The following is an 18,284-nucleotide window of genomic DNA, read 5'->3' on the forward strand; positions in this document are numbered from 1 at the left end:
CACAGCCGGAAGTCGTGCATTATTCAGGCTGTTACTTTCCAACCTGACGCAGGTCTGGTCGGGCTGGTAGAAACCTGGCTCCCCCTGCCATCCACAGCAGCTCTCCAGCAGAGCTCCACCAGCTCTCCACACCGCGCTCTTTGCATTGTGGGATTGGTGCTTACAAAACACACAGGCTAATACTGTGACTATAAATAATTACAGTGCTCCTGTGTTACATTGCATAGTGGATATAAAGTACATAAACTCACTTCAAACTCATGATCACAACGAAACACTAAATAAAATATAGCCTACAATAAGACATTCGAAATATCAAGTAAATGTAAAACAATAGAGTTCAAAAAGATTCGTAAAAGCTCATGCTTTATTACTTTTGAACACCACTTTTACTTTGGAAGGACACTTTAAGATCACAGAGAAAAGTCTCCTGGGCTTAAAGGAATAGATCTATAAATGTTTGTAGCATTTTCCAAAGAAAGTTGAGCTCATGATGAAAGCTTTTACAATTAAACGTTGCAAATTAAAAGTATATTACACTCTGAAAAGTTGCATTAATGCCAAGAGAGACTGAGATTTATCAGTGAAAACAGATGTGTAATGATGTTTACTGACTGAATCAGTGGGCAATATTATAAGTGTGCGTCTGAGGAGGGGAATTTGTTTTCTTTGCAGGAATTCAGATAACCAACATGAATACTAATTCACTGACGGAAAGCGAACACTTTCATCAACTTCCCGTTCAAGGCAACTATAATAAAATAGCTTTATTGTGCTGGTGTAAAGATCATATGCTTTGGCAGCAAATCAAAGAGCATCAGAATTTCAAATGTATCCGCCAACTCAGCACAAACATAAGTTTGCACCGCCTGATCAAACACATAGTTCATATCCAAAGAGCTCATATGGTCTTTGATTTCGTGTCACATTTGACAAATGATTGACGACTGAAGCTGCAGAGACACGTGAGGCCCAGCTTGGTAAATGGATTAAAGAATGGGACGACAAAGAAACAGATTTGTGTTTCAACATGTGTTAGCCTTTCATCTTCCATGCAAGTCTTGTGTGATGTTACTTGACATTTAACAAATGAGGTGGCTTCATTATTTGCTCAAGATCAATGGAAATCCAAATCAGTATTTTGGAGAGAAGCACTTAGGAGTCAAATAAAAAAATAAAAAAGAGCCCGATACAAGGATATCTCTATTACCTGACTTTTATTTGGAATACAAATATTATCCTTTTGCTGTTATATTGTAACTCAAGCCCGAAATGGATCTTCTATCAAAAAACACAAGAGCAGGATTTTGGCATGATGTTACAGAATATATAACTTTTTTTTTTGACTTGTCCAGATGAGAATAAGTGTTGATATTGTAATCAATCCACATTCAGTGCAAATAGTGGTAGCCCCCTGAGGCCCCTCTCGACCCTTAAATGCACAAAATGGTTTAGTCCACCCCTGAACTAAATGTAGCTAAGAGCCAAGTGAGTGACTGCTTATGCTGCTGGTGCCCCAATGTGCACATCTCTCCCAGAGAAAGGGAAATCTGGGTAGTAAACAAAGAAAGAGGCATGAATCAAAAGAGAGGAGGGGCAGAGGGCCCCACAGCAACTGTTACTGCACGGGCCCAGAATTTGGTGTTACGTCCCTGCTTTTAATGAGCGGGAAAACCTTTGTCCACTGCAGTTCAACAAACAACAGTTTTCTTACAGGGGGACTCACTGACTGTATAAAAGAAGGGCTACATCCACCTCTTTTATATGCTTTATGAGGGAACTCCACCGATTTTACACATCAAAGTCTGTTTACAGGACTCGTGGAGTACTACTGCACATGTGAAATAGCTGAATAAAGCTTTTTGTAGCTCCGGAGGAACTGCACGAGGTTAGATAACTCGACTCAAGGGCATCACTTGATGTTATTATCAGACTTTAGCGTCAGCTGGTTGTGTGACGTTAAAAAGAGATGAGATTACCAGATCTATGTAGCTTATTTCTCAGTGAAGCTTGAGGCTTGTAGCTGTTAGCATAACACACTCAAATCTCAGACCAAACTCTTGGTGGTTGAGTTGCGTTGAGTTTTGGGTAATGTAGGAGCCAGTTTTTTTTCTCAAGAAAGGGATATGTGTTGAATACAACAAATCAAATGTCATTGGTTTGTCATTATTGTACTTTAATTGTTATTTACGACATCTATTGCACGTTCGTCTGTCCTGGAAGAGGGATCCCTCCTCAGTTGCTCTTCCTGAGGTTTCTACCATTTTTTCCCGTTACAGGGTTTTTTATGGGAAAGTTTTTCTTAGTTGATGTGAGGGTCTAAGGGCAGATGGATGTCGTATGCTGTATAGCTCTCTGAGCCAAACTGTGTTTTGTGATAATGGGCTTTATAAATAAAATCGACTTGATTTGGCTCTGTTGTATTAAAATTGTGGATAGTGGTAGATGGTAAATTTCTTGTTACCACTTTCATCAAGGTTCCATGTGAGCTGAGGCAAAAAAAAAGAGTTGAAATATTGCAGGCCACTGATTGGTCAGAGCGCAACATGGGACATCTTGCACAAACCCACCAGAGTTAAATAGCCAAGCGACAGTCAATAGTAATTGCCATTTTTTTATTCACTCGCCCCAGATTTTTAAAAAAACTGCAAAACTACGTACATCATGCTGCATATTTGACGAGGTGCAGACATTGTTGCTGATGAAAGGATTCACACAGTGTTGCTATGGCGACCAGCTGAGAATCCCACCTACATTGAAGTGGTGCTATCTGCTGTGGAAAACAAAACAGAGAAAAAGGACCTGGTTCCAAAAGTGGGTTGAGTCGAGCCAAATCCAAGCATGCAGTGGCACTGACGCACTTATCACCTTTGGTGCGAGCCGGGCTAGCTGCTGTCTCGCTGCTTTCAGTTTTTAGGCCAAGCTAAGATAAATTTTTGCTGTAGCTTCATACAATCTTCTCATCAAACTCTAAACAAGAGAGCAAATACACATATTTCCCAAAATTTTAACTATTCCTTAAACTTAAAGTAACCGACTGATGCCAAAGGACATTTACAGTCTTTGTGTCACATTTACATCAATGCATTTTGGTCAGACACTGTTGCTTTTAAGATTTTAAAAAATCCTTTTCAGTCAACCGCCCTTTGAGCTCAAATTCACTCGCAGCTTCAAAGCCAGCTGCTAACTATGTAGCAGATGGAGTGTGAATCTGACAACCGCATACATACCAGAGAAAAACCAAGCATGTTTATTAGGGTAACTAATAGTGAGAGTTAAACGCGCATGTGCTGCCATCGGCCACATCTTACGATTTCCAGCATCAAAACACGACTGAAAAGATCTTTGAAGCGACGACAGTTTGAAACCAAATATTTTATAGACATTTCTTTTTGTGTCAAAGATAAAGATCTCTCTGGGGATGTGCAACAAGCTGTTAATGATTAAAAAAAAGTTCTGCGCAGCAAAAGAAAGCCTTGGCAGTGTTCATAACATATGGTGATTGTTTATTTCTTCAGTTGCCTATTGTTCTCCTCTGACAAAGAGGTGAGTGATGTATCTGAAACTCTGGAAATCTTCACCCCCATCTAAACAGTGACAGCTTTATATGGTAAAATTTGTGCAGAGCAGATGAGACGAAATAAAATAAAGCAATTGCAGACCAATAAAAGATGGTCTTTGGCTGTTTATAGCAGCACAGGGGGAGACATACTGTCTATATTTCCATACTGGTTGCGGCCACACATACGAGAACGAAAGCAGAACTTGTATTATGTGGGGCCAATTTAAGAAAGCCTCAACCATTAATTATTAACCAGCCCCTGTGATGTGTACATGCCGTGGTAGCTTAAGAAATATAAAGGCAGGGTTACAGACAGACAGGCAATGAAATGTAGGCATAAAGGTTATGATGTGTATTAATAATTTTGCAGTGCTGTCACTCGTCACCTGTGAGGAAATGCTAGAAATGTGCACAAGTTGTCTCAAAAGGATGAAATGATGCAGATTGGACACAGTACTAGGACTGCATAGGTTTTGAAGTCAGTTGAACTTTCGCTTAGAAGCGTCTGACAAAAGCTCAGCCTTCTGTTTAAGACGAGGTGGGGCATTTCTGATCACTCCTCACTTCCTTTCAGCGTAAGGAAATGTGCCGGACACTGTTAAAGCCAGGAATACCTTATGCAAAAGCAAACTGAAGGCAAGCTAAGCCACACATCAGCATGAGAACAAACAGAGAGTCATGCAATCTTCAGAGTGAACAATATCTGCCCCTGCAGGACGCTTTGCATGATGATTTTCCTAGCAGCTTCTTCATCGCCCCAAAGTGGTGTTTTATTGTCCTCGCTTCTCGTGTTTGCATTCCATTGTTACCAGGCAAGTACAAATATCCTCCTTTATGAAGAAAAACCCCAGACAGGCCTTCCACTATATGTTGTTTGAGCCCAGCCCTCATCCGTCCATCAGCAGTGCCCCTGTCCTACACGGGGCCCCCCAAATTGTGCTCACTACCCCCAGCCTGCTCTTTGACATAACGCTGTTGTGGCTTTCCGGGCCTTTATGCAGGCTGTTGTCTGAGGCAGATTGAAGACCCTTTGTGTGCGTCAGCCCCTGTCCTGAGTGGCCAGGAGGAACCTGCTGGGCTGCGAGTGGAGAGACAGGAATGCGCATATGAATAGGCTAGTGTGTGCCGGGCACCTGCTGACAGAGGGACGGCGTGCCTCTATGAGTCTTAGTTCATCAGCGTAACCATCTTGTTCAATTACACGTGCAGCGCGGCGTTGCGTCCCCTGGTCATTCACACTGAATGGGAGTATTGTCACTGCGGTTGTGAATATTACGCTGTAGGGGAGTTCTTAACAAATGTGGTGTCAGCAGTATTGTTTTAGCTGTGAGTAATCATGGCCAAATGCTGCTATTTACCTCAGCCCTTCTGTTGTACTCAACTAGTATATTTCCCATCATATCAGAAACTATGAAGAATCTGACTGATGTGATCTGAATCCTTCAAAGTGAGTGCTTGCAGGATCTTGTTTTTGAATAAAATCTGATTTTTTAAATGCTCCATTTCTGACTATAATTGAATAAAGGCAGGCCCTTTTGATGCCAGTATTAGATATAAGCTTTTCCAATTCCCTTAAGTCTTTTTTCTGACCACTTATTAGAAAACATTTTACAATTAGTTTTCCTTGATCACTTCCTTTTACTTCATCAGTGGTGGGGGAGGGATTCAGATCATTTACTTACTTTCACTTAAGCAAATGTAGCAAAACCACTCTGTAAAAATACTCCATTTCAAGATCTGCAGTCAGTAAAGTAACCTTTAATCAGCAAAATGTACTCAGATGATTAAATAAAAGTACCTTTAATGCACAAAATGGGCTGAAAGTGTCATAATATTACATTTCATTACATTGGATTACTATTGCCAAAACATTAACCCTTTGAAACCTGCAAATTAGCTTGATTTCTCTCAGAAATATTGGAAGGAGGAAATGAGGAACAAAAAAAGAGAAAATGACCCAAAAAATGGTGAAAAGTACAAAAAAGTTACCGAAAAAATTGTTAAAAAAAATAAATAAATCAAATAAAATAAAAGTTTCTAAAAAAAACAACAACAACAACAATAGGACACCTGGTGGCTCAGTGGATAGAGCAGATGTCTCATGTACAGAGGTTATGTCCTCGCCGTAGCGGCTGCAGGTTCAATTCCAGCTTCAGCCCTTTGCTGCATGTCGCCCACCCTCCCCCTTTTCATGCTTAAGCTTTCCTGTCAATTAAAGGCATAAACGCCCCCAAAATAATCTAAAAAAAACAAACAAGGAAATGACCTGGAAAAAGTGCAAAGTGAAAAGCATCTGAAAGCAACACGAGAAAATGTTTTCTAATGTTTTAATTAGAGAAGGTGAAGCTCATTTTATCGCTTTTTGGACAGTTTAATCTATATCAATGCATCATTTCTACAGGTTCAGCTGTAAAGTAACTAGTAACTATGGCTGTCATACAGACATACATTTAGAGAAGTAAAAGACAGAATATTTGCTTTGCTTAGTGTGGTGGAGTATCTGTGAAGAATCTGATAAAATGGAAATACAGAGGTAAAGTACCCACAATTTGTACTCACCTCAACATAAAGTTGCGTAAAGATGATCTGGGCTGTTGCTGGGGTCAATATTCAACACCAATATTTTGATTTCATGTTATTCTGTGGACACAAAAAAGTGAAAGGGAAAATTCAGTTGAACATTTATGTTAAATTGTTTGTCAATTTTATATGACTCATACAATATTTTTGTATGGGCACTTTTACCACTGTGTAGGATTTAGGGGCATTAGCAGTGAGGCTGCAGAACTGCAACTTCTCCTGTGTGCGAAGCGTGAAGGAGAACTACGGTGGCCCACACAAACAAAAAGTTTGAAAAACATAAAGCACAGCAAAGCTGAGTGCAACTATAGATTTGAGTGATAACTATGATTTGGTTCGACACTATACATTTGACTCCTTTCACATTACACTTAGTAATTAGATCCATTGTTACAACAGAAATATTAGTATATGCAGTTTAAGGTAATATTTTTAGGATGAGTTTGCATATCTGTTACGGTGTATCTAAGAGAGTCTCCAAAATAAACTGCTTAAAACTTGCGTAAATCAACAGCACTCTGTAGCCAAAACTTGACAAATTATCAAGCCATGAAAACAGACCATGTGGAAAATGTACATGCAAGTTAAAACTCCACACTGCGGACATAAAGTAAACCTGCTCACACAAAAAAACGTGCTGGAAAAGCACCATTTGCACTGAACAAGGAGCTTACACAGTAGATAGTCTGTCTGTAGATTTGGCAGATGATACATAATAATCTGATTTATAACAACAGTCTGGTATGACGGGACCTAGATATATGATCCCCAAAGCTTCATTAATTGTCCTCTGCCTCATATGGTACAGCTTATGGGTTGTTGGTCTGGCCACGCTTTCGAGAAGATTACATCTCCATAATCAATAAAACGAAACCATCCACCACAGAGTCTGAAAGAAAAAAAACATCTGGGAAAATAAACTTTCCCCCTCAAATAATATCCCCACAATAACACAGAAATCACAGCATGCTCACTGAACAGCAATTTCCGGGGGAAATTTTTTTTTTTTTTTTTTAATGATTATGTTCACTGGTAAGGACATTGTGACATTGTCCAGATGTGTTGAATTTTAGTCAAAGTGTTTGTGAGTGTGTTTGTGGGGGTGGAAATTCCACTGACATGGCTCCTGTATCATATGTTTTAACAACTGGAAGATCTATAATGTGCTTAAAAAATGTCTTTCAGATAAAAACATAAGGCTAACGAGTATGTTGATAATATCTACAGAAACATGCATCACATGGTCCCTGTTTGTGTTTGGCTGGATCACCTGATAAGCCTGACATTTCCCACAGTTACAGTGCTGATTGCCTGGAAGAGTTGAGCAGCGGCCCCTGCACTCATGGCTCTCATCACCCGCTGACCTGGAAAATGGGAGCGTAAGATCTGCAACATCACTTCAACCAGCAGACAACATGCTGCTTTGAAGTGGGAGTGGGCCTAAATTGGATTATGCAGCATCTCCAAAGAGCTGCTCCTGTAGATTTGATTACATGTAACCCTTTACCCAACACCCTCGCTGCTGCTACTTTCCCCCGATTTCTCCAATGCAGATGAGACGACGCAGGGCGGTCCTCCATGCCAGAGTCTGGTACTCCACTTCTTAATGTGTGCCCATCTGCCAGCCATTTACGTGATTACTTGGGGAAAGCTCAGACAGCTCGGGCTCTGCCAGGGCAGCTGGGAGGCTGGAGAATGGCATTAGTTTTGTACAGGTGGACACAGGAAAGATAAGGACCAGATGACCCTTTTATGTGTGAAAACAAGCAGCCAGATATGACCAGAATGGACATAATTGACATCTGGCACACTGGAATACAGTGTTGAATTATATGTATTTTTTAGTGCTTAACCTGTTGAAACCTGAGCACATTGGCTTAATTTCTTTCAAAAAAATGAGAGGAAGGTGAAGAGCAGCTTAACAAAAAATGGCCCCATAATTGGCAAGAAATTTTTTAAAAAGTACAAGAAAATGACCCAAAAAATGAACACGAAGAAATATAGAAATGTTCACTTTGTCAATAATAGTAAAAAATATATATATTGGTTTGTGATATCTGCAGAAATCAGCATGTTGACCAATACCAGTGATGTGTCACATTGTAAAAAATAAATTATATATATATACACTGCAAAACTGCCGATCTAACCAAGTGTAATAATCTTATATTTAGATTAAAAAATCTAGTTAGTCTTGTTTTAAGTATAAATGCATTATCTAGTGCTGACTAGGAAAGATCATTTGACTTAATTCAAGTAAATATCACTTGCCTGGTCTTGTTAAGCATCTTTGTCTTTTTCTGAGTTATTTTTAACTAGATACAGGAGACAAGTCTGGAAACATCCACTTCAGGTCTATAGAAACCTTATTTTAAGCACTAGTATGTCCAACTAGGCTTAAATAAATTGCTTGAAATGAGTGTTTTTGATCTTATTTCAAGATTTTATGGGCTATACTGAGAGTCACACAGTGACACTTCTTTTAAGTGCAAGTATGCTTAAATCTAGGGTGTTTGGCCTTAAATTTGACAGGCCATTTTTGCAGTGTATATATATATATATATATATATATATATATATAATTTATATAATTTATAATTATTCCAAGCGTCTTTAAAATTATTTTCTTAATCGTCTAATTTCTTGCAATTTGCGAGACAATTCTTGGCAAGTTGGTTATTTTTTGGAAGAATTTCAACCAATTTGCTGAGGTTTCAAAGGTTTAAATACTTGTGAAGACATCTGAATGCAGCACAAGAAAAGTGATGTTGATTCAGGTTTCAAGGAGTTTACCACACTTTTTTGTAGCCACAAAAACTAGAATTTTAAAGCTTAAATAGAATTATCAAACTAAAGAAATACACAGAGGACAAGCTGTTCTCATCATCCACTCTCAGGCTAAAGTGTTGTTTAAAATAAGTCCCGAGCACTGACTTCAAATCCACCACGCAAGCATGGCACACAGACCACCTTCTATTTCAGAGGAAAATAACATCCAGTTCTGGTTTAACTCGGGCTCATTACGGTGGAAGTGGGTTCCAGGGCCAGGAAGTTTCATTGCTTTCCAAATAAATCTCACTAAACAGAGCTGTAATCCAAATTCCTCATCTTGTGGAGTCCTCACATTACGGGAAAGCTCTCGAAAGCTCACTGTATCCCTCTAGATATCACTTGTAGCATTTGTTAACCCAAAACTGAGCTAAGTCACACAGTTAGTTGAAAGAAACATGTTTAAAATGAGCCTTTTTTCCCCTGAAAAAGCTGCTTATTTTCACCCACCACAGGCTACTCCCTGATTGTTTCCACATAAAGGGGGCAAAGCAGCTCTCAAATTCAAACCAGCTCAGGAAAAATTATCAAAAAAGAATGAGGCCCTTTAATATTCCTCCGCTTTTACTGAGTGACACAGAGGGTTTTCATTACCTCGCTCACTGCTTGCAAATCTTAGACATCAACTTTGATTACGTTACATAAAACCTGGCAAGGGAACAATCAGAAGGTGCTGTGGGCGGGTGTGATCGTCTGTGTGCCAGTCAAAATTACTGGTCTGATTCAAATAGCATAATGTGCTTTGTTCTTGTTGCCATTAAGAAAACAAGCAGAGATATCTTCTCTTTTCAGTGAGCGGTGGAAAAAAAAAAGGCTGAGCAATCCCCTGCTATTACTGACATGTGGCACTCAAAACGGGTGTTCCTAGCTCCTCAGCTGTGTGGAAGCAGGAACTTGTCACTGAGCGTAAACAGCTCTCTTGGCTTAGTTTCTGCGAGCTAAAATACCTACATCCCACCCCATCTACCCCCCGACACCCCATCTCCTTGTGCTGTGTGGCGTCAGCTGCAATGAGCTCCAGATGTGGCCTGGCACCCCTCCAGTCACGGCACTGGATGTGGTTTGAAGGTAGTTTGGAAACACCACCCACCAGCGGACCCAATGAAAGTTCCTCAGACTACAGCGCGAGGTTTCTGTCGCGGGGTCGTGTTTGTGCGGACTGCAGAAGCGCAGAAGAAGTGCAGGACAAACACAGTGCACATCTGTGGGAGGCTGAGAGGAGAAGATATCTGCCTCTTGTATGTGCATGTGTTACTTATTGAACATGCTTTGAATAAGTAAGTATATGAGACAATGGCTGAAAGTATTTCCATCTGTTTCAGTAGATATGGAAATATCAACATCCTTTATTCACCCCCAGGCTTCCATCCTGTGTGCCCTTTGCATAGAAATACTGGTATAAAAGAAGCACTCAGTAATGTGTCCCCTCTGCGATGACTAAAGAGAGGACAAGTCAGCTCATTGAGAGTGGCAAAAGAAAAGTACTAATCCTAAAAAAAAGTTTGAAGGTAAAAAAAAAAAAAAATAGCACAATGGTCTTATTTACAAAGACAGATTGTAAATCCAGGGTCCTGTCAAATAGAGAACCCCAGTAATGCACCTAAAAATCTGAAAATAATTGAGCATTTCAGCACCTCCTGTTCCCTCGTCTCAAAGACAACGGGTTTTTTGAGTGGGTTTTTGGTTAGAATCCTGAAATAAGGTCTGTGGTTAACACAAGCTGAAGATACTTCGTACCTCACTCGCAAAGTTTGAAACTTTTGTGTGTCTTAAAACAGATGGTTGCTAAAAAGTGGCTAAATAAGACTACAGAACATCATCAAGCTGAACCGCAATGAATACAATGCAACCTTAGTGTAGTTTGTTGTAACCTAATATTAGCTTTTTACTTCTGGCGGTTGCATTTGGGCTTCAAATATCCTAAAAGTGGTTTTCATTTGTGAGGACTATCTTGCTAACAAAATGTGTAAGCATCAGTTTGTTTACAACAGAGCTTGTTTTTTGCAATGATCCAATTCAATGGAAAAATCCCATAGGCTTTTTGACGAGGAAACCAGGGCGATGTTAGCATCCAGGTTGGCCTAAAGAAAAACATCATGTCTGGGGCACTCCATAATTGTTTGGAAATTTGAGTTTAAAGGGTTTTTTTTTTTGTCTTCCCAAAATTGAAATATGTCTGAAAATACACATACACACAAATTAAATCCCGCACACAACATTACTGATTGGCTAACTGTTAGGCTTCTCATTAATCCTTATGCTATCATGTGAGCTAACTTATGCTAAATTAGCTAACATTTATGTGCTACTGAAACATATTGGCCCGTTAGCTGAATTGTTATTCCCAGTGTAGGGACATTTTTGTGAGCCGCAATGGATCATTTTGAGTAAAAAGACTCTCACACACACTGTCCACCTCAGAAACCACCTGAGAAAGAGCAGAGGGTGAAGCTAACACACGTAGCCCTGCTACAACTGCTGCTGACTTAGCAGCTAAAGGCAAGCGCATTAAAGAGAAGACCCAAAAATAATCCAGAAAATTAAAACTGTGCTCCATCTTTCATTTAAGGTCAAAGTGATACACAAAGAGGTATCAGTGAGTAACTAATTATATTACTAATTATTATAAATTAACAACAACTGAGCTTAAAACAGGCACAGAACATCAGACTTTCTCCCGTGGTGGCAAAAAATAGATATTGAGTAACCGGACATGTCAACATTAATTTCACCATGATCCAGGTTTTATGAACGTGTTGGTATGTTGATGTTTTTTATCTGTTTGTATTGCCTATTGTAATGTAATGTTTTTATCATGTGTGGTACGTGTGTTTTAAGTGTGAGGTATTTGTCCTGTTTGTACCTGCCCAGGGACTGCAGATGTAAACTAACTAATAGCTAAATCTGGCATGAATCATCTCTTCTCTTTTTGAGGTTAATGTTTTTTACGCATGGTCCTTGTTTAAATAAATACATGGGAAAAAATAGGTGCCAGAGTTTCCAGGTAAGTGATCGTTACTATAAACCACCAACATCTTCCCACAGTGTAGAGACATAAAACTACAGTAGAAGCAGGTACTGCCAGCAACAGGTCACTAGCAAAATAATCAGGCTGAGCAAGACTGTTTCAAAGGACAATGTCAAATATTAAAGCCTGTGATGTCTAATGATACATATGTGTCAAATAATCTGAAATCTTCAGCATTTTAGAAAAATGCATCTGGTGCGGTGACTGATCAAACTTAATTAACGCAGAATACACAGGTCAGTGGCCCAAACATAACTTGGCTGCACAGTTGAGGTCCAACCATGATGTCTTCCTATCAGCTGCAGAAGTTACACTCTCATGCTTCTCTCTCTCTCTCTAACAGTTATCCCGTTTAGTTTTCCAACAGTGTGCTGGGAGGATCGAATGAGGTCACTGTGTGTAAGCTGCCAGCTAATTCACAAGTTGTGCTGGAAAAAAAACATGTTGTTTATAAGGACAATAGCTCCCCCTGCTGTCACAGATTTTAAAAAGCTCGGCAACGATCACTTCAAATGTATTTGCCAAAGCTTAAAAAATAACCCAACATGGGCGAAGATGTCCCAGCTTTTATACAAAATGCTTTGTCAAACATGCCACATGTTCAAATTAAATCAAACAGCATTGCTGCAGTGAGAGCAAATGCTGGTATTCTCAGAGCACTGCACAAATTCATTTCAAGCTCCAGACATAACAGGTTAATGTGCAGCACTCACACCAAGGCTCAGAGCCTTTTAATGGAGCAGTGTGTAGGTTTTTGTGGCATCTAGGAGTGAGGAGTGCAGCCTGCAACCACTTGAAACTTCTCCCATTTGCCAAGCCTGAACTCCAAAGTTAGGATTACTTCAGTGTGGTTTTTACCAGGAGCTGGATTATCTGCAAGTGTCACTTTCTCATCAGAACAAACGAACCCACTGACTTAGCAGCTACAGACAAGCGTAAGCGAGACAAGAAAACATTCAGAAAATTATCTCGAGTGCGAATCAGTTTTGTACAATATACTGTATGTAGTATGTAGTATTATTTAATCGAAACACTGTAATCAAGCAGATCCACGTGAAAAAAGTCTGTATTTTACAGACGCTGTTTTGCGTGTTTGAGACGGGCTGTTAGGGTAGCACATGCTAATGTGTGCTCACCTTTTTTCTCCAGTCACTTAAGATCCAGAAATACAGGAGGTTTTTTTAATGGGAGCTGAATTATCCACAGAGGTCTCTTCCTCTCCAAAATAAACAGACCGGTAATTCAAACTGTTAAAAAAACACTTAATGAAGCCGTTTCACACATATATATATATTTTTTAATCAGTTTTTTTCAGATGCTACTCATCATGGAGAGCCTGTTAACACACAATGGATGATGCAAAAGCTTGAATGAACCTTTCTAGAGTCTTTGTTTGGTTTGTCTGTTCTGGGCTACTGTAGAAACATGGCGGAGCAACACAGCAGACTCAGGGACAATGACCACCTCCCTATGTATATATAAACGACTGAACTTAATGAAAACATTTCTTATTTTCAGGTAATTCTACACTAATGAAAACATACTCATTTCATTATATTCAATTTCTGCCAATATATCCCCCTAAATCCTACTCAGTGGACCTTTTAACTGGACTGCTGTTCCTATGTGTCAGTAGCTAACTCGTGCGCCTGCTTTGCTCTTGTATTGAACTTAAAAATCTGTTTTTCAGATAAATTCCACTGTGAAATAATCCCCATTAAAGATCAAACATTCAGTGTCAAAGATTCAGCCTCATCAGATGGTCAGGTCAGTGTATTCAATTGATTCTTCCCAATGATGTTTTTCCTCTTTACTAGTCAGCCCTCAAACCCAAACTAAATACCTGAGCTGTAACTAACTCTTCATAACACAAAGGCTGAAGAGCTTTTATTTTATCTTAATGGTCAACAGTCATCTGATGCTGGACACTGGTATTGTTTAACAGCTTTTGCACGTCTCTATAGCTAAGGAGGTGTAATTATTATACAGACAATAAGCTTTAAATTAAAACCAGGATGGCGTTTATGGCATGAAGTTAATGTTGACAGCATCATTAAGTGGCTCTTTGCTGATGTTCAGCTGAGAAAAAAGCAGCCAAGTGTAGTGAATCCAGGTCAAGACGAGTGTAATCCCGACTTAAGCGGACCTCACCTAGTATGTTTTGAGCTCATGTCACTTGTCTGTTCTTAGCAACTCCACATGCAGCGTGTCTGTCATCACCGGGGTGGTTTTAAGAGCTCCTGCAGATCTCCGTGCTGCGCCAGCTGAAAGGGTAGCTGGAGCCTCTTATTCACTTGGCTGCAGAGTGCAGGACAGTGCTCCAGAAGCAGCCGACACACCTCTTCGTGACCCCGTTCTGCAGCCTGCACAAGCATTTAACAGAGTGATAAATACAGGCGCTGGTTAAACGATTGTCAAACTGTCTCTCTGGAATGCTTTTACTATGTTATTGCTGGCAGTTCTGCACCTTATGCAACGGGGACGAGCCGTCGTCATCACAGAGCATCGGATCTGCTCTGTGGTGCAGCAGGAGTCTGACCACTTCCAGATGACCGCAGTAAGCTGATCGATGGAGCGGTGTGGCACCGCCTGGTGTCTGGGGAGATGCACAAGCACCATTCTCAAGGAGAAACTTGCAGACGGTGTGATGACCGCTGCGGCTTGCGTAGTGCTGAGACAAAACACACAAAAATGATGCATGAGATTTAGAAAACAGCAAACACTCACAGACAAACAGCCAATCTCCATTCTTCAACAAAGAGCTTTAGGAGCTGCAAACAAAACCGCTTACAGAGAACCAACAAACCCACTTTTATCAAATTAAAAGCACTCAAATTCAAAGATCTTGTTGATTTCAAAATGGTTCAAATCATGCACAGAGCTACAACAACAACAACAATTACTAGTTAATAGTATCCAAAAGTTGTTGAAGGAATTTCTTCTAGAAACAGTTAGTGAGGACTAAGCTGAATATCACTGTATTACAGCCAGAGGTATTCATTTATGGAAAAGCTGTAGTGTGGAATTGAAAACATGTAAAACATTCAACAAATTTACACACGCTTTTTAAGACAACATATTGAAGGGATATGAGGTGGCAGAACAGGAGTGGAACTGGCACAGTAAGACAGGGGACACGATAGGTAGGTTGCTTTTGATAGTGACTTTGTTTTCTGTATTGACATGTTTTCTTTGTTTTGCAGTGTGTGTGCGCATGTGTGTGTTTATTCAGATTGATCTGTTCACGTTTTGTCTTCTTCTATTCTTGTTTGATTTGATCGTGGTGTGTATGGTGAATTTTGGGGAAGAAACTGTGAATTTTCATGTTTAACATTATTATTATAATTGTTTTTATTTTTAAAAAAAGGATTTGAGTTTTCACCTCCTCCTACTCCTTTTCAGACACGAAATACTTATATGTAACTTAATTTAATCAGGTAAGTCCGACTGAGATCAAGATATCATTTTCAGGAGAGACCTGAGTACATAATAAAAAATATAAAAAAAACAATTTAAAATGTACAATATAAATAAATGTAAGTAAAATAATATTTATTTATTTTTTTAATCATACATTATAATAAAGCAATATAATACAATAATGAGTCAATTCAAACAAGTTTAAAAAAAGTTAAAATGTTATGTTGTTTACTGAATATGTCTGATGGGCATTCTGGTGTTGTTTTTTTTACTTATATTTTATGTTTACTCTTCCATTTTCTTAGGGAAGATCTAAAAACAAAACAATAAAAACTAACCAAAAAAACCAAACTCTGGGTGGGGATCAACAGAGGCCCCATAATATGATATTATCATTACATACAATGTTATTGCGATAACATTTTGTGATATGCTGAGTATTGTGATAATATACATTATGATATATGGTAAATTATTACCTTTCTTTTCAACTGCAAATCATGTCCACAAAGGAAAACTTTTTGGAAAAATCTGGGGTTTTTTTCTAATAAGTTAAAGTTTTCAGTCTGTCTATTTCACTTCATTTATTGTTATTGCAGCAAAATGTTTCCAATGGACTGGAAAAACTGATTTTATTTTTCTAGTAGGCTGCCAAAAGTTTGAATTTCGTTTGCGAAATTAAAAAATTATACAAAAAAAAAAAAAAAAAATAGATCGGTGGAGTGTGTGGAGTGATACAATACTGCCACGCAAATTATCGCGATACTTAGCTGCATCAATTTTTTTCCCCCTTCATCCCTAAAACTCACCAGAGCTGCGTATCCTGCCGAGTCTCTCAGGTTTGGGTCTGTGCTCTTCTGGACAAACGACTTGACCCTGTCCAGGTCCCCATCCATGGCGGCAGACCAGATTCCTGCACACGAGTATGACACACAACACAGTGATAGATCCACCAAATTAGGCATTTAATAAAAGGTAAAAACACTCTTTAATATACTTTGTATAGCCTATAACTATTTCAGAGACATGGCTGGGCTCAGTCATCACGTGCCTCACACATGAATGCAAACCTCGTTCAAAATCCATCTCACTGAGCGTCTGCTGAACACTGGGAGAGGAGACTGGATGGGAGCAACACGAGCAATGGTGTCTGTCAGATGCCATTGTGTCAACGGGCACAAACGGGATTAAAAATACGAAGCTGGACACTAGTTTTTAGGTTACAGGCATGTATGCTGTTTGACAGTTCCGTGTTTCTTCTTCTATCTCTGGTGGTCGACAACTCTGCGGAGCATTACCACCACCAACAGGACGAAACACACAAGCCCCAACTCAGTGACTGTTTAACCGAAAGACAAAAAACTGTTATAGGCATATTAAAATTCAAATAACGGGTGAAACTAGGCGAATGGATATAATTATTAATATACGAAACGGAAAAACTTCAGACCATCCCGATACCGCATAAAACAAACGTGCTTACGTGTAAACGCGCCGACCAATCACAGAGCTGCAGTCAGAGTGACGCCTTCAGGTGCTCCTTGATCTGATCGGTTCTTCCAGCACCGAACCAGGTATTTGCTAAATCCAGTGATGTGGATGAAAATTGTGCGTTTTGTAATAATGACACAGAAAGTATTTGTCATGTATTTATTTATGAATGCCTTTGCGGTTAATATGTTTTGGATGGAAATAGAACATTTCTGTAAACACTGACACGTTTAAGGTACAAGACATAGTATTTTTGTGTGATATATGGATTTGATAGTCAGAAAAAATATATTCTGAATATATTTATTTTTTTAAAGGAAATGTTACATTCATAAATGTAAATGGACTCAAAAGAAATACCCCAAAATACAAGATTTCAAAACAGAAATAGAACATTATATCCAAGCCTTACACAGACTGAAAGATAGAAAAGCTGAGAAAACACTGAACATTTGCAATTCGTTAAATATTTTTGTATGATACTTTGGTTGATACCCCTAAGTATATATGTATATATATATATATATATATATATATATATATATATATATAAATAGTTGTATAGTTTGTCCTGCATGGTTTTGTCTTTGTTTTGTGTTTTTATTATGTTTCGCTTGCAGTGTCCTATTTTCTGTTCGTTACATGACTGAATTTGCAAATATGCTTGACCCATGTATGGAATAACTGAAAAAAGAATACAGGAAAAAAGGTGACAACTCTTCTTAAGGACTTTGGTGTTGAAGAAATTAAGAAAATATATATTTAATTTCCACTTTTCCCTAAGGTAAAAGAGGCCAACTTCGAAATTTTAATTGAGATTTAACAAACAAATGAATGTTTAAGATTGAGATTTAGCCAAACTTTGATGGAAATAACTGTAGGCACTACATTTTTTGAAAAGTAAACTGAAAATGTGGAACACAGGTTTTTCTATTTTGATTCAGTGCAGTGCTTCTGGAAAGTCAAATTTGGTGATTGTGTTGAAGACATGGATGTAGACTTTGTTCTTGTCTTGTCACTGGGGAAGTTTTTTTTTAATTCACCCATAAATGTAGATAGATCCACTTTAAGACTTAACCTAGTCTGAGCCAATAGAAGAATGAGTTAAAATTCTTGAGAAAGCCAATGAAACTTGTTCAAGACAGCTCTTGGGTTTTCATATATATATATATATATATATATATATATATATATATATATATATATATATATATATATATATATATATATATATAGTTTTGTTCTCTTTCTATTCTTTTTGGGTTTATGTCTACAAAAAAGCATAAATAAGTTAGCAAGCCTATACCAGCTTGCTACATCACCATCTCCTTTAAGTTACTTTTGAAGACTTATTTTTTTATCAAAAGGCATTCC

At 38.7% G+C, this 18,284-nt stretch overlaps 1 protein-coding gene across 4 annotated transcripts; it reads right to left on the reverse strand.

The window, feature by feature from the left end:
• Positions 1-360: 360 nt before the first annotated feature.
• On the reverse strand, positions 361-16,907 carry ankrd39 (ankyrin repeat domain 39). Of its 4 annotated transcripts, none has more exons than XR_006105921.2 (6): positions 16,490-16,907; positions 16,229-16,332; positions 14,467-14,670; positions 14,151-14,362; positions 6,122-6,202; positions 361-4,640 (listed from the first exon to the last, which is right to left on the reverse strand). XR_006105921.2 is itself a non-coding variant. In XM_042488497.2 (4 exons), exons 1-4 carry the CDS (start codon positions 16,581-16,583, stop codon positions 14,216-14,218), a joined length of 549 nt encoding a protein of 182 aa, XP_042344431.1. In that variant the 5' UTR covers positions 16,584-16,907; the 3' UTR covers positions 9,977-14,215. The 4 variants fall into 4 exon arrangements, 1 of the variants encoding a protein (XP_042344431.1); XR_015776486.1 differs by lacking the exon at positions 361-4,640 and adding an exon at positions 5,301-5,802; XR_006105920.2 differs by lacking the exon at positions 361-4,640 and having other exon boundaries at positions 5,301-6,202.
• Between the last annotated feature and the right edge of the window lie 1,377 nt (positions 16,908-18,284).

The sequence above is a fragment of the Plectropomus leopardus genome, chromosome 4, assembly GCF_026936395.1.
Source record: "Plectropomus leopardus strain MGB_pleo_1.0 chromosome 4, ASM2693639v1, whole genome shotgun sequence".
NCBI classification, from domain to species: domain Eukaryota; kingdom Metazoa; phylum Chordata; class Actinopteri; order Perciformes; family Serranidae; genus Plectropomus; species Plectropomus leopardus.